The 12,635-nt window shown below is 44.3% G+C and overlaps 1 protein-coding gene across 1 annotated transcript in view; it reads right to left on the bottom strand.

Annotated features, from left to right (window-relative positions):
• Nucleotides 1–1,732: 1,732 nt before the first annotated feature.
• Nucleotides 1,733–12,635, bottom strand: part of BRINP1 (BMP/retinoic acid inducible neural specific 1) — a 60,233-nt gene continuing 49,330 nt past the window's right edge. The window contains exons 6-7 of the mRNA XM_009981083.2: nt 9,378–9,600; nt 1,733–2,873 (exon numbers count right to left, since the gene is read on the bottom strand). Of these exons, the coding sequence (XP_009979385.1) occupies nt 1,733–2,873; nt 9,378–9,600 (1,364 nt within the window). The remainder of the gene's footprint in view (nt 2,874–9,377; nt 9,601–12,635) is intronic.

A 12,635-nucleotide genomic window follows, 5' to 3' on the forward strand; every position in this document is an offset into this window, starting at 1 on the left:
AGATCAAAATTTCTACAAGACTATTTTGAGCTCGTTTCAATCAACATGTTAAATCTTGAGCCAGATCTGAATCTTGGACTTTGGGTCAAGACTGCTCACGCCAGTTTTTCACCAGGATGTTCCTCCAGCTCTGGAAGTCAGCAGGATGAGAGATTCATTTCTCTCTTCTAGGAGGGCAGAAATTCCAGCCTCTCACCAGCACTTCTCACAATCAACTTTAGCTAAAAAACAGTGACATTAAGAGAAACATCCCACTACTCACCTCCCACTGTGTTTAGGCTTCATCACCCAGCTCAGCTGATCATACATTCATATACTCCATTCAATATATTATTTTTTTTTTAAATCCAAACACACGAACACACACTCCACAAAATTTTACCCACCTTTTAGTTATGTTTTTGATAACTCAACCCTTTTTAATTTGGCTTTATCCTTGCAAATTCAGGGTAGATTTGGTTATTGTACTCTTTCCTCCCACCCCTCCCTTTTACTACTTTTGCAGGTATTTTAATAAAATTTTCTCATGTTCTCTGTATTTTTTTTGTGGACAAAAATGCGTAAGTGAACCAAGGATATTATTCACAGCCATTGAAAAAGGGATTTTTCCTCCTCCAAAGAACAAAAATTACATGTGTACCCTTCAGTGTCACCAAGTTTCCTTGGAAATGTATTTTCTTGCATTGTGCTTTGGTTTTTGTGGTGATGAGAGTTTCCCAGTGATATTGGAAAACCCAAAACCTGAGGGAAAAAAGCCAAACTCAGGTTTGCCTTTAAGTCTAGGTTTATCAAAGTGGCACATGATATTGGCTTTCTCTGTTTTAGGGACTCTGTTGAAGTACCTTAGAGATGAGTGACTGAAGATTTACAGGTGCTGATCTTCAAGGGATTAAGCTCTGACATCACTGAAGGCAACAGCAGTCTGATGCAGGGCATGAGCTCCAGTTCAGCAAAGTAGCCCAGGAAACCTGACATCCCATTCTTCAGCAAGTGCTGAAGAAAAAGTCTTCCAAGATGGAAATCCCAAAGTGAGGGCACCTGAGACCTGCCCCCACCCTCCACCTCTTACGTGTCTTCTGACCAATGAGGCCTCAGTTTTACTCTCAAAGGACTGCCATCACCTTCTGTCCTCCAGCAAATCTCAGCACAGGCTGTGTGAATAACTCAACGTAAAGCTGGCATAAATCTCAACAGAAGAAATATCTTTTATCTTTAACCATTTACTCCCACTATAGGAATAATGGCAGTTCTTTTACATTTACATATAACTCTTGTTTCTTTGTTTACTTTGATTTTTTTTTTTTTTTTGTCTCTTTGTCTTGGCACCTGCATAGCAGAAAACTTTACAGTTCATTACAGAAGTTTGCCCCTCTCTCTGCTCCTCCCTTTATTTACTCTGCTGCCCCTGAGGACTAGCAAGCAACACCCCCAAGGTCAAGAGAGAGTAAGGTGCTACCCTTTTATGACGGATTATAGAAATAACAAACATGCCTGACAGTTTTATACAGCTGCTAGAACGGGTTTAGTTTTCAACAAATGAAGAATTTCCTCTTTTTTTTTTCTCTTTCGTATATTAATTACATTTTACAAATTTTGTTTTTCCCCCCTTTCTTTACTTTCCCCCCACTTTTCTTTCTTTCTTTTTACTTTTTTCTCTTTTATTTTTTTTTTCCTCTTTTATTTTTTTACAGCAAAAGGATCAATCACCAACATGTCCACTGAAAAGTCCGGGTTAACAGAGTTTGGCTGTCATCTGGTCCGACTGTTTGAGGATCTCGGTGTTGTACAGGTCTAGAGCGTGGTTCACACGGATGATCTCGCTGTTGGTGAGTTTCAGGCGGTGCTTGAGCATACAAGAGAACAGATCCAGCTGGGGCTTCCCTGGAGCCACCGGAGGTGCCAGTCTATTGATTCGGTCCCGAATATCCAGCAGCAAGAGCATGACGGAGGAGGAAGAATAGAACTGCCCGCCTTGCGTGTACGACTGGTTGACCTGCTGCACGGCACTGCGCAGTAGGTCGGCGTTAAAACGCAGGCTGTAGCCATACACCTGCACATCCGAGATCTTGATGTAGAACTGACGCTTGGTGGGGTCAGAAAGGTCCACAGGCCCTTGGCCAGTCTCGTTACGCAGCAGGGAGGGCAGCCGAGTCCGGCTGCGTAGGTAGATGTGGACAGTCTCGAAAAAGGTTTTCCACCGGTTGCCCAGTAGCAGGGTCCAGTTGTAGCACTGGCTGTTTTGGAGACGAATTTTCTCCCAGCGCGGGTAGCCGTACTCCCCAAAGGGCATGTTCCAGCCCTCAGAGTGACTCCCACTGAACGGGTTGACGTAGACAAAGAACATAGGGTCCAGGCTGCTGTTGCGCATTTGGCAGATTCGCATGGAGATCCCAATAACCATGTGGATGAAGTCCATCCTGTTCTTGTTGCTCTTCAAGGTGAGGGACATGCGTTTGCGCCACCTGGGATCGAAGAAGGTGTCCAGGCGGATCTCGTTGCTGATGAAGGTGGTGTGCACGTACAGGCGGGAGTCCATTTTCTGCAGCAGGTACTTCAGCTCTAGGTCCTGGAAGTCCAAGTCTGTCTCAAAGCTGATGAACTGCTCGCTCCGCTCCGAGTCTACGTTCTGAGGCTCGCAGCGACCCCGGTAAAGCTTATAGCCCTTGTTGCATGAGCCACAGAGAGAGATGTTGGCAAGGCTGCACATGGCACAGCTGTTGTTGCCCCCAATGATGCAGGGGATGGGGCGCTGGCACAGGCTGGTGCCACCATGGCAAACGCAGCTCCGTTGGCTTTCCAGAAAGGTCCCCCAGAACCCATTCTCATTGCAGTAGAGCAGGGACTGGACCCGGGTTAGCCATTCCTGTATTGTCCTGCAGGTAGGGAGAAGAAAGCATTAGCATTGTGGAGCTTCATTGAGTCCTTGGTGTTGTCATCTTACTGGACCCACAGTGTTTTCAGGGATTTATCTGAGGCAAAGCTCTCAGAACATTGGTGCCCTGCCGTGGCATCTGGGAGCTGTTCCAGCCTATTTCTGGACTGAATCTTTCATCTACTGTTTACTCCTTCAGTGGAGAACAAAAGCCCTCTAAGAAATAGCTGTAAGCTAAGATTGATCATCTGAAGCCTCTCTCTTCACGCTGCTCTAAGAGCTGAAACTGGCACAGCCTCTTGCCAAGGATCCCATCAGTGCCACAGTGACAAAGTTCAACCATGGGAATGGAGCTGATAAAGCCCTGCCAGAGGCCAAGCTGCTATCAGACATTGCAGGTCAGCATAACTCCTAGACCAGCAGGAGAAAACTCCTCTCCATGTGATGGGCAATTCTCCACACTCTCCAAAACCAGATCTGCAACAGCATGAGGCAAAGCCAGTGGTAACCTCTGCGCATGGTGCAGAGCACAGTAACAGCAGAAGAGAGAGCGAAAAATCAGGGTGCATAGAGACAAAGCTGCTAGAACAGCTTCTCCTTTAAAAAAATCTGCTGCTAATTAACCTCCTTTTACAGCCTCTCCCCTTAACAAGCAGCCACACTTGCCCATTCCCAGGCCCCACCACTCCCATAACTGCTATATCAGCACCCTCACCTCCACGTCCTGCAGCGACTTCTAATGAATGACACCGTAACCCACGTTCGCTTTTTGTAGAACCGACTCGCCACGTTGCCTCACTGCCCCCTCTTTCCCCTTCCCTCCCCTCCACCCCGGGAAACCTCCGCACAGCGACTCCTTTCTCCGCAGCCTTCGGCAGAACGCCTCGTTCAGCCGCCTGCGCCCTCCCCTCCGCCTTCCCCCCAGCTAATGAATACTTCATTGTCTCCTCTGGGCAAAAAGTTCTCGGTAGAGCTGCAGTGAGAGGACTGGCTAATGACAAATTAAGATTCAGTCCCTGTAGAACGGGAGGAGTGATTATGGACAGAGACTCTCAGAGCTGGATTAGTGAAATTCATGGCACCTGCATCGCCTGACCTCCGAATAATCATTAAGCTGTAGGCTGTATCAAAGAAGGCATTAAATGATACAGCAGCAAAGAACAGCAAGATGATTAGGGGGAGGGAGGGAGCGAGCGGAGGGATGAGAGTATAAAACAGAGGAAAGCGCTGGAAGGAAAGAAATAATCAAGGATCAGAAGCAGAAAAAGTAGGGGAAGAAATGGGGGGGGGAAATGTGCAGGTAAAAGGAAAAATGAGAGAGAAATGCGGTGGGCAGGGGAATAGGGATGGAGAAAAGGAAAAACTGACAACAACTGAAAGACAGAGGACAGGCAGGAATGAAAAGAAGCAGGAAGAAATGGAGTGAAAGGAAAAAAAATGGACAGAGTGAGGAAAAAGGAAGCGCATTAGCAGGAAAATTCTGAAGTCTCAGATGTGGGAAGAGACAATTTTCACATTCCTCCTGTGGTACAGGGCTGCCAGGGCCTCTGCCCTGTTCACAGCTAACAGGAGCTCTCCTGCTAGTGGAAAAGACAAGGTTGGCTGGGGAGCTTGGGAGGAAGGCAGTGACCTCTATGTATCTGCTGTAGAGGGATGGTGACAGCCCTGGTCCCTGGAAAGAGCGCACTGGGCTCCTCCTGGTTTCCAGGATAGCTGTGCTTCGGAGGGGAGGGCACAGCACAGCGTGGCTGCAAAACACGTTGCTGAGAGCAACAAGCATTCTCAAAACCATCCCCTGGGGACCAAGTCTGCCTTCTGCTCTAGGTGAATTTTTCCTCACTTTTTCAGCAATATAAATATCTTTTACCCCAGCTAAGTCTTGCAGTTCCTGTTTGGAGAGCCAGCCAAAGGTGTTAGAATTTAGCAAGGCACCCAGATGCACGTTTCAATCTCCCGCAGGTCTTGGGAGCCCACCTTGATTCCTCCACACACCTCCTTGAAAGCTTTGTTCTTTGCTTCTAACCACTAATGTAAGCACAAAGCTGAGGGATGGTGAGCAAGTGGAGGACAAAGCCAAACCAAAGCAACCCCCCAGTATACACACACTGGCTGCCTGGCTTCACTGGGCTGGAGGAATTGCTCAAGGGAAGCACAAAGTTCCTGCACGCTGCCTCTTCACAGGATTACGCTTGATGACAATGGTGAAAATCAGAGGTTGCTTTGAAGAGAATATCTCCTGCAGCCTGAAGCTGGGACCCTAGCTCCCAATTACCAGTCTTGGTAATTTCTATCAAGACAAGGACAGGGAGAAGCCCAGTGGCTGAAAGAAAACGAAGGGCTGATGGCAGATGATAAACGTCCAGCTCCATCAACGTGCCCTTTCAGCATCCCTACCCCTGTACATGGGGTGAGGGACAGCATTTCCCCAATTTCCACAGCTCTCTGGTCACATTTGTTGGTTTTTGTGAGGCTGGGATTCCAGAGGAGGTGGTAACGGTTGCTCATAGGACTGAAGGTGGTTTGTGAGGTGGGTTTGACGCGGTGTTCAGCACTGCCAGAGGTGTGCCTGTTACACAGACTGCTGCCGTTTTCGTACAGCTGCCGACAGCCTCGTGCAGCTGCACACGGGAACGATGGCCAGACACGTGCTGAGCAGCTACTGTGCACAGATCTCGGCTCCAGCTCTGTGCAAGTGAACGTGACTCTCCCAATTTCTTCATGCACTCACTGGTGCACAGGATTCCCAGTGTGTTTGTGCAGCGCTGGACTGATGCTTTACGCAGGGTTTACATGTTGATAATGCCATTGAGTTCATGGGACAAGGGACCTCCAAGATCATCTGGTTCCAACCCTCCTGCCATGGGCAGGGAAACCCTCCACTACAGCAGGGGACATGACAAAAATTAGAGTCAGGTGACTATACCCTGGCTGTCTTAGGTGTGTTCTGTGTTGGAAGAAAAAAAAATGCTATCCTTCCGTCCTTCTCTTATCCTAACAGTCGGCAGAACAAAACAAGGACTCTCGGCTGATGTCTTGCAATCGAAATTAGTGATTTTCCTGTTCCCCACATCAACTTTGTGGAGAAAGGATGGGAGGAGACCAGAAAAAAGAGGGGTGGTTGTTTTTTTTTTTCTTGCTCTGTGTGCATATATGTCTTAGCATTCAGCAAAGACACAAGTAGGACAGAAAAAAAAAGAAAAACTAAAAGGCTACCCACCATCTGCTGATGGCAGCAATAAAGGACGTAATTAAATGAAAATGCAGAATCCAGGGCAGAGCTGGGCATCGACTACAAACATGACAATGGGAAGCGTGATAGACTGAGGGAGAGGAAAAGTGGTATAAATTACCCCATTTTGTCTTGCAACTGGGACAGGATAAGCATACACGCAGGACCAGTAACAGCCCTTCAACTGACAGGAGGCAACTTCTTAAACCACACACCCGTGATGACTCAGACTCATGTGGATGTAACCAAGAGACGTCAGGGCAGAAGGAAGCTGAAAAGAGCTGCTGTTTAAAAGCTGAAAGCCAGTAGCAGAGTAACCATCAGGTTTCATTTCAATTATTTTCTCTTTCGTTACAGAGTCATCAGTTTATCTTTCTTCCTCTTAATAAAAAAGTTATTTTGCCGAATGTTTGCTACCTCTGCCCGTTCAAAGTATAAAGTACTAGAGCATGTGAAATTAAAAGAAAAAAAGGAAAACTATGTCTTCAAAGGTCACTGTCAAGTAATTTTATATTCAACTCTAATATCTTACATTCCAAATTAAAATGAAAAAAAAAAAAAAAAGACATCCAGGCAAAGCTGTGAGTGATAGATTTTTGCCGTGTTTTCTTGCTGTTTCTCACCAGAGACACGCGGTCTCCTGGCGATGCTGAGCACTGGGAGCCAGGTAATCACACAGAGCTCTTTCACTATTTAAAACCCATCTGTTGAGACAAAAAAACCCATGTTTTGTAGGCTACTGTTGGGCTTTCAGATCAGAAGCAGAGGTCAGCTTATACAGAAAGGTGATGAATAATTTTTTTTCCTCCTGACTTCAGGATTAATCAGGTCCGGGGAGCAGAAGAGGCTGATGGGTGTCCCTTGAGACAGAGACGCAGCTTTATTGTAGATGGTGTCTGAGCTGATTAGAAAACCAAACCATACCAAAACAAAACCAAAAAATAAACAAAACAAAACCCACAAAAAAATCCCAAACAAAAACCTGATCCAGCAGGACAGATTCTTTTGTTTTGTTTTGGTTTGGGTTTTTTTTAGCTGCAAGAAAAAAGGTAGGAATTTAACAAGTTTTCCTTTGCAAAATCACCTTTCACTTTCCAACCAGCACTAGCTGCTGTGGAGGTACTTTTGGGGTTTCTGTATGGAACAGCGAAATAAAAAAATGCTATTTTTATTCTCAGCAGCTGTGAGATGTATTCTTAACTAATGACAATTTGGCTGGAGCCCAGAGCACGTATCAACCCCCCACCTCTTTTAGATGTTATTTATATTTTACATCCAGAGTTTTAAAATGCAACTATAGGTACTCATTCAACATTGAAGCTTTAACAACTGAGGAGTGGTTTCTTTTTTAAACCACCAAACTTGCCTGCAAAGAGGTGGTTTTTAAGCAACAGCAGTGCAGAGCGAATATATATATATACACACACACACATATATTTCCTTCTTAGTTGGTGCTAAAGGTCATGGAGAATCAGCCTAATTGCCAAAATCCCTACTCTTTCTTTCTTTTGGAAACACCACCTCTTCCCTTCCCTGAGGTCAATCAACAGCAATCCTATTTCTTTTTTGCACTGCTTTTGATTATATTATGTAGGCGTGATATTATGTGTATTAAAGAGAGAGAGGCTTGCTCTTCATAGAACCTTTCCATCCTTTCAAAGCCACTGGCATGCTTGGTAAGCATCTGTCGTTCTGTACAGTGACAATTAGGAACTCAGAGTATTTCCAGGCCCTGTGAAAAGAACACTGGAACACAAACCTCTTCCACTGCGCGCCCTCCCCTGCCTATCTGCGAACGCGGAGTGACAAATAAGAAAAGAAATGATAATATGCCTGGTGGTGTTGACTTAAAACAAATCAAGCACATCAGTCAGGTAGAAACCCAGCTGCCATCATCCATTTCATCCTCCTTCTCCCAGATTTTATAGTATTAGTCGGAGGCTCCCTTTCTGCGTGGCTGACTTTTTAAAATGGAATAGAAATGCTAAAGACGTATTTATCTGAACGCTTTGAAGCAACGTGGTTGGCTGGATGTTCGCTTGCTGCTGCTTCACTTTGTTGTTGTTGTGGCACGACTCAAAATAATGCCTGGACACGCTTGTGACTCCTCCATGAGTTGGCTTGTTTAGAGCGACTCAGACAAATGGCAGGAAAGGGCCAATTTTAAGAAGATCTCCAGACTTTTTTTCATCATCTCTTAAACTTAATAGATATTTCTCCTCATCCCTAGTAAGTCCATCAAGTCCTTGTCCAGAAACACGAGATTTCTTAGTAATTAAAGAGTTATTAAGCCCTGGAAGAGTTTCCTGAGCTCACAGTGATGTGATGAAATGAAAACCCAGTGTGCTTTGCAGCCAGGGAGCTGGGTGGTAACAGGAGACAGCACTTAATCAGTTCATTTTCTCTGAAGACTGAGTATTTAGATAATGAAAGAGGCGAAAAAACAGTTCTTCTACAAATATTAACTTGACCTGACCCTACCAAGAGAAGCATGGAGGACAGGGCACCTACACTCATTTTTTCATAGGTTTTCAGTGTTCACTCCAGACCATGTAGAAAGAAACAGTGAGAAATGTTTATTATAATCCATGGATGCAAGTCTCCAAAAATGATTGGAAGCTAACTTAAACTCAGCCATAGGTCAGGGCTGAAAGGAGCCAGCAGGAGGTCACTATTGGATATCAATAGTTGCTGTAGCTGTAATGGAAAATCTGCTCTCTCCATCTGTAATAACATTGCTGGGCTTCTGGTCAGCGCACGTTTGTGGGTGCACTCTGCTATTTGTAGAAGACATGTGATCTATTCCAAGTGAAACTAAAGCTTCTCTTTCACTCTGGCTATACTCGTTGAGGAACACAACTCAAAAATGGGCTGAAGCATCTTGTGCTCCATACGTCTGCTTTAACAGCAAATGGAGGCTTAAAGCTCGGCTGTGGTACATGACACAAGACCACTTAAAAAGCAGCTTAGTCTGCTTGGCTGTCTGATGTCAGCCCCCTAATAGTCTTGCAGAACACTGCAGAATAAGTGGGTGCTCTTCACCTGGGTAGGTAAGACCATACAGAACAGATGTGACTATGCTTACGTATGTGATAAAGATTACTTACACCTCCACAAATTTCAACCCACTCCCAGACTTTACCGTTTTCCCCAAAACCTTCATATTGGCACACCCTATATCCAAACACTGAGGCTGCTGGGTTTAGGTCCAAGCTCAGGCTCATCTCCATCCATCACCATCACACCACATCCATCCCCACTGAAAGCTGAAGGTACCTTTCTCTAGGCAGCTGGTGGTTAGGATTGTGCCGACACCGGACACTGAGGCCAAAGAGTTTGCGGGCAGTGCGCTGGATCTTCTGGCGCTGGGCTTCCAGGGAGCTCTGCAGCAGCTTGTAGCGGTTCTGCAGATCCCAGTCATTCCCCCAGTGCTGGTGGATGCTCCCAATGGTCAGGAAGTGGTTGCTAGGTAGCCTTTTCATGAAGGATTTAAACTCATCTGGAACATACAAAAACATGGAGAAATACAGAGGTGTCTGAACTATAGCAAAGTTACAAAGCTTTCCATCAGCAGGATGGAGAAACAGATGTATGAGGCCATCAGTGTTCTGCTAAAGGAACGTGATGTCCACCCACTCACAGGTCTGTCATTCTGCCCCAAGAAGCCCTCTAATTCCATGGCTGTTGCTGGTCCCATATAGGAAATGAAGCCCAGGGAACATTAGAGTGAAACAATACAGTTAATGCGCACGGGGTAGAAGAAAAAAAGAGAGCAAGTTCCCTGGAGCATGAGATTATAGTCTAGGGGTTAGGGACAAAAAGCAGAGAGTTGTAATCATTGTCAGTTAAAAGGTTCTCATTTAAATTGTTTTTCAGCTGCTCCTAAAATGCCATTTGTTGTTGAAGTCAAATCACTTTGGCTGTGTTGTTAAAAAAAAAGAAAAAAAAAAAAGCTTAAAAAAATCCACAGAGAAAGGGTTTGGATTGTGTTAAAATGTCCCACTTTCTCATTTTTTTAAAAGAGCATTCTGATTCTTTTTTCTCATTTAACTTCATTTGAGGTTAAATGAGTTGCTTTATGTAACAATGGAAATAAAATAAAATAGTTTGCAGGGCTAAAGTCAGAACAAAATGCGTCAGTTTTAGCCAAAGGAAAAAATTTAATTGATCCAAAAATATGCTGTTAAACATTGTTTTGTGATCACTTTATTTCTGTTTCATTTTGTTTGATAATGAAAAAAAAAAATTATGTAGGGTCTCTTTGAGTTTTTTCATCAAAAAAAGAAAATCTGATACTGTTTCTGTTCATGACCGCTCCATTCCTCCTAACTGAGAAGTATAGTTTGCTTAGACTCTGATTACCCGTCTGGGACATCCTCTTATTGAAAAAGCAGATGGTTCCAACTTTCTGAGTAGAAAATAACCCTATTTTTGATCCCAGAAAACTGTGTTTGACACACTGAGACCTTGAGAAATGTGAGGAGTGGGCCAGCAAAAACCCCATGAAGGGCAATAAAGAAAAGAACAAAGTTCTGCACCAGGAGAGAACAATCCCACGCATCAGTACAGGCTTGGAAACAACCAGTTGAATAACAGCTGCTAGAGAGGTCCTGGGGGTTATGGTGAGCATCATGGGGAAGGTGGGTCAGCACTGTGTTCTCACTGGAAATGACACAAGAGACATACAGGGCTGAATCAGTAGGTTGGGGAAGTTAACAGCCCCCTCTTCTTGGCACTACTGGGACTGCACCTGCATTTAGGGACAACCAATTGAAGACGGGTGTGGAGAAACTGGGGAGGACAGAGTTGAGGGCTACAGAGATGCTCAAGGTCCTGGAGCACAAGTCCTACAAGGTCAGGTGGAGGGAGCTGCACTTGTTTAATCTGGTGAAGAGTCCAAGGGGCAATCTAGTGACAACCTACGACTCTTTAAAATATACTTACAAATATAAAGGAGATAAACACTTCTTATTAGAGACAGATGATCTAACTAGGAGTAATAGATAGTTTTCAGCTTCAGAAGTTCAAATGATTTATTGAAGAACTTCTTCGCTTGGTAGTAATGCAGCACTGGAACATGCTGCCCAGAGACGTAGGAGAATCTCTCATTTTAGACTCTGCTAGACAAAACCATGGCTGACCTGACCTGGTGCTGGTGGTAGTTCTGCTCCTAGAGGGAGATTGGACTCGGGCCCTGCCATAAACCCCACAAAGTATCCAACAAGAAACACAGCCATCTTTTTCTGTAAGTTATCTACGTTGTTTTCCTTCCTTTCTTAATCCTTTTTTAAAAAATTACTTTGTCCCATTTTCAGAAAGAAAAGAGAACAATAGTCAAAAAAAGGCAAAAAATGAAAGCTTGTAAAGGCTAGTATCTTTTCCAAAAAAATAACTAATCCATTGTTGAGGAAGATCAGACCAGATAACTTACAACCTATCGTACAAAGCTTATATATATTTGCATAACAGATTTCCCATTATTCAGCAATTTGCAGTTCATGCTTAACTGCCTAACAAAAAAAAAAAAACCTGTGCATTAGTCAGAACCATCATTATATAGATGGTAAATGGATGTTCGTGTCCTACTCATCACATGGTGAACCAAGCACCTCATAAAAATAATTATCATCTTTGCACTATCAAGATCCACAGGACATCTGCTTGTCTCCTTTCTTCCCCAAAGATAACAGAGATATATTTTTTTTAAATCATCTCTCAGGTTTTCACTCTATCTGTAATGCTGCCTTCAGTGCCCTTCTCCTCCCCAAAAATGATTCTCTCCTGTTCAGTGGTCCTCTGAAACTATCATCATGTATAATTGCTTCTGTTGACCATGCTTATTACTCCTGGTACCTTTCAGCAGTAAAAGCCTTGCATTTGTTTCCCGCCCCTTATAAATCAATTTCCTCAAAAGCCTGTTTGTGCAAAAGACCAAGCTCTTTTCCCTCCGATGATGAATGTGCTACATTTTTCATAGAGACGGGTAAGGGAGAAATTTCAGTGCAGTGTGCACATTTTGATACTGCAGTGCAACGTTGGGGGAAAAACAAATGAGCAAAATAAAAGCTGGATGGGGTTGTTTTAAAAAAAGTGGGGTGAAAAAAGAAAATACTTTCCTAAAAGAATAGGTTCTTCGTTATTTATTTATGACTATCCCTGGAGGCCCCAACCAAGCTATGGCTGCATTGTGCTAAGCCTTCCACCTTTCTGGGAATAGTTGGTTCTTAACCCTGAGAATTTCCAGTTAATAAGGCTGTTTGCATTTGGTTCTATTTTATTTATCTGCACAGAAATTGTCGATGATGGCTAGGACTACATCTCCCACAATGCAACAGGGCCCCTCTTTTTGCAGAGTCACCCAGCCCCTGCAGGCAGTGCCATGGAAATGACGACTCATCGCAGGTGGTATAGGGCAGAGGGTCCAGCCTGTGGAGAACAGTGGTGGCATCAGAGCGAAATGGCTGTGTCAAGCATCTCTTTCAAAGATGAAACTTTCATTTTCCAGTGCTTGTCTTTTCAGTTAAAAAAAAAAAA

The sequence above is a fragment of the Tauraco erythrolophus genome, chromosome 22 (assembly GCF_009769465.1).
Source record: "Tauraco erythrolophus isolate bTauEry1 chromosome 22, bTauEry1.pri, whole genome shotgun sequence".
Taxonomy (NCBI): domain Eukaryota; kingdom Metazoa; phylum Chordata; class Aves; order Musophagiformes; family Musophagidae; genus Tauraco; species Tauraco erythrolophus.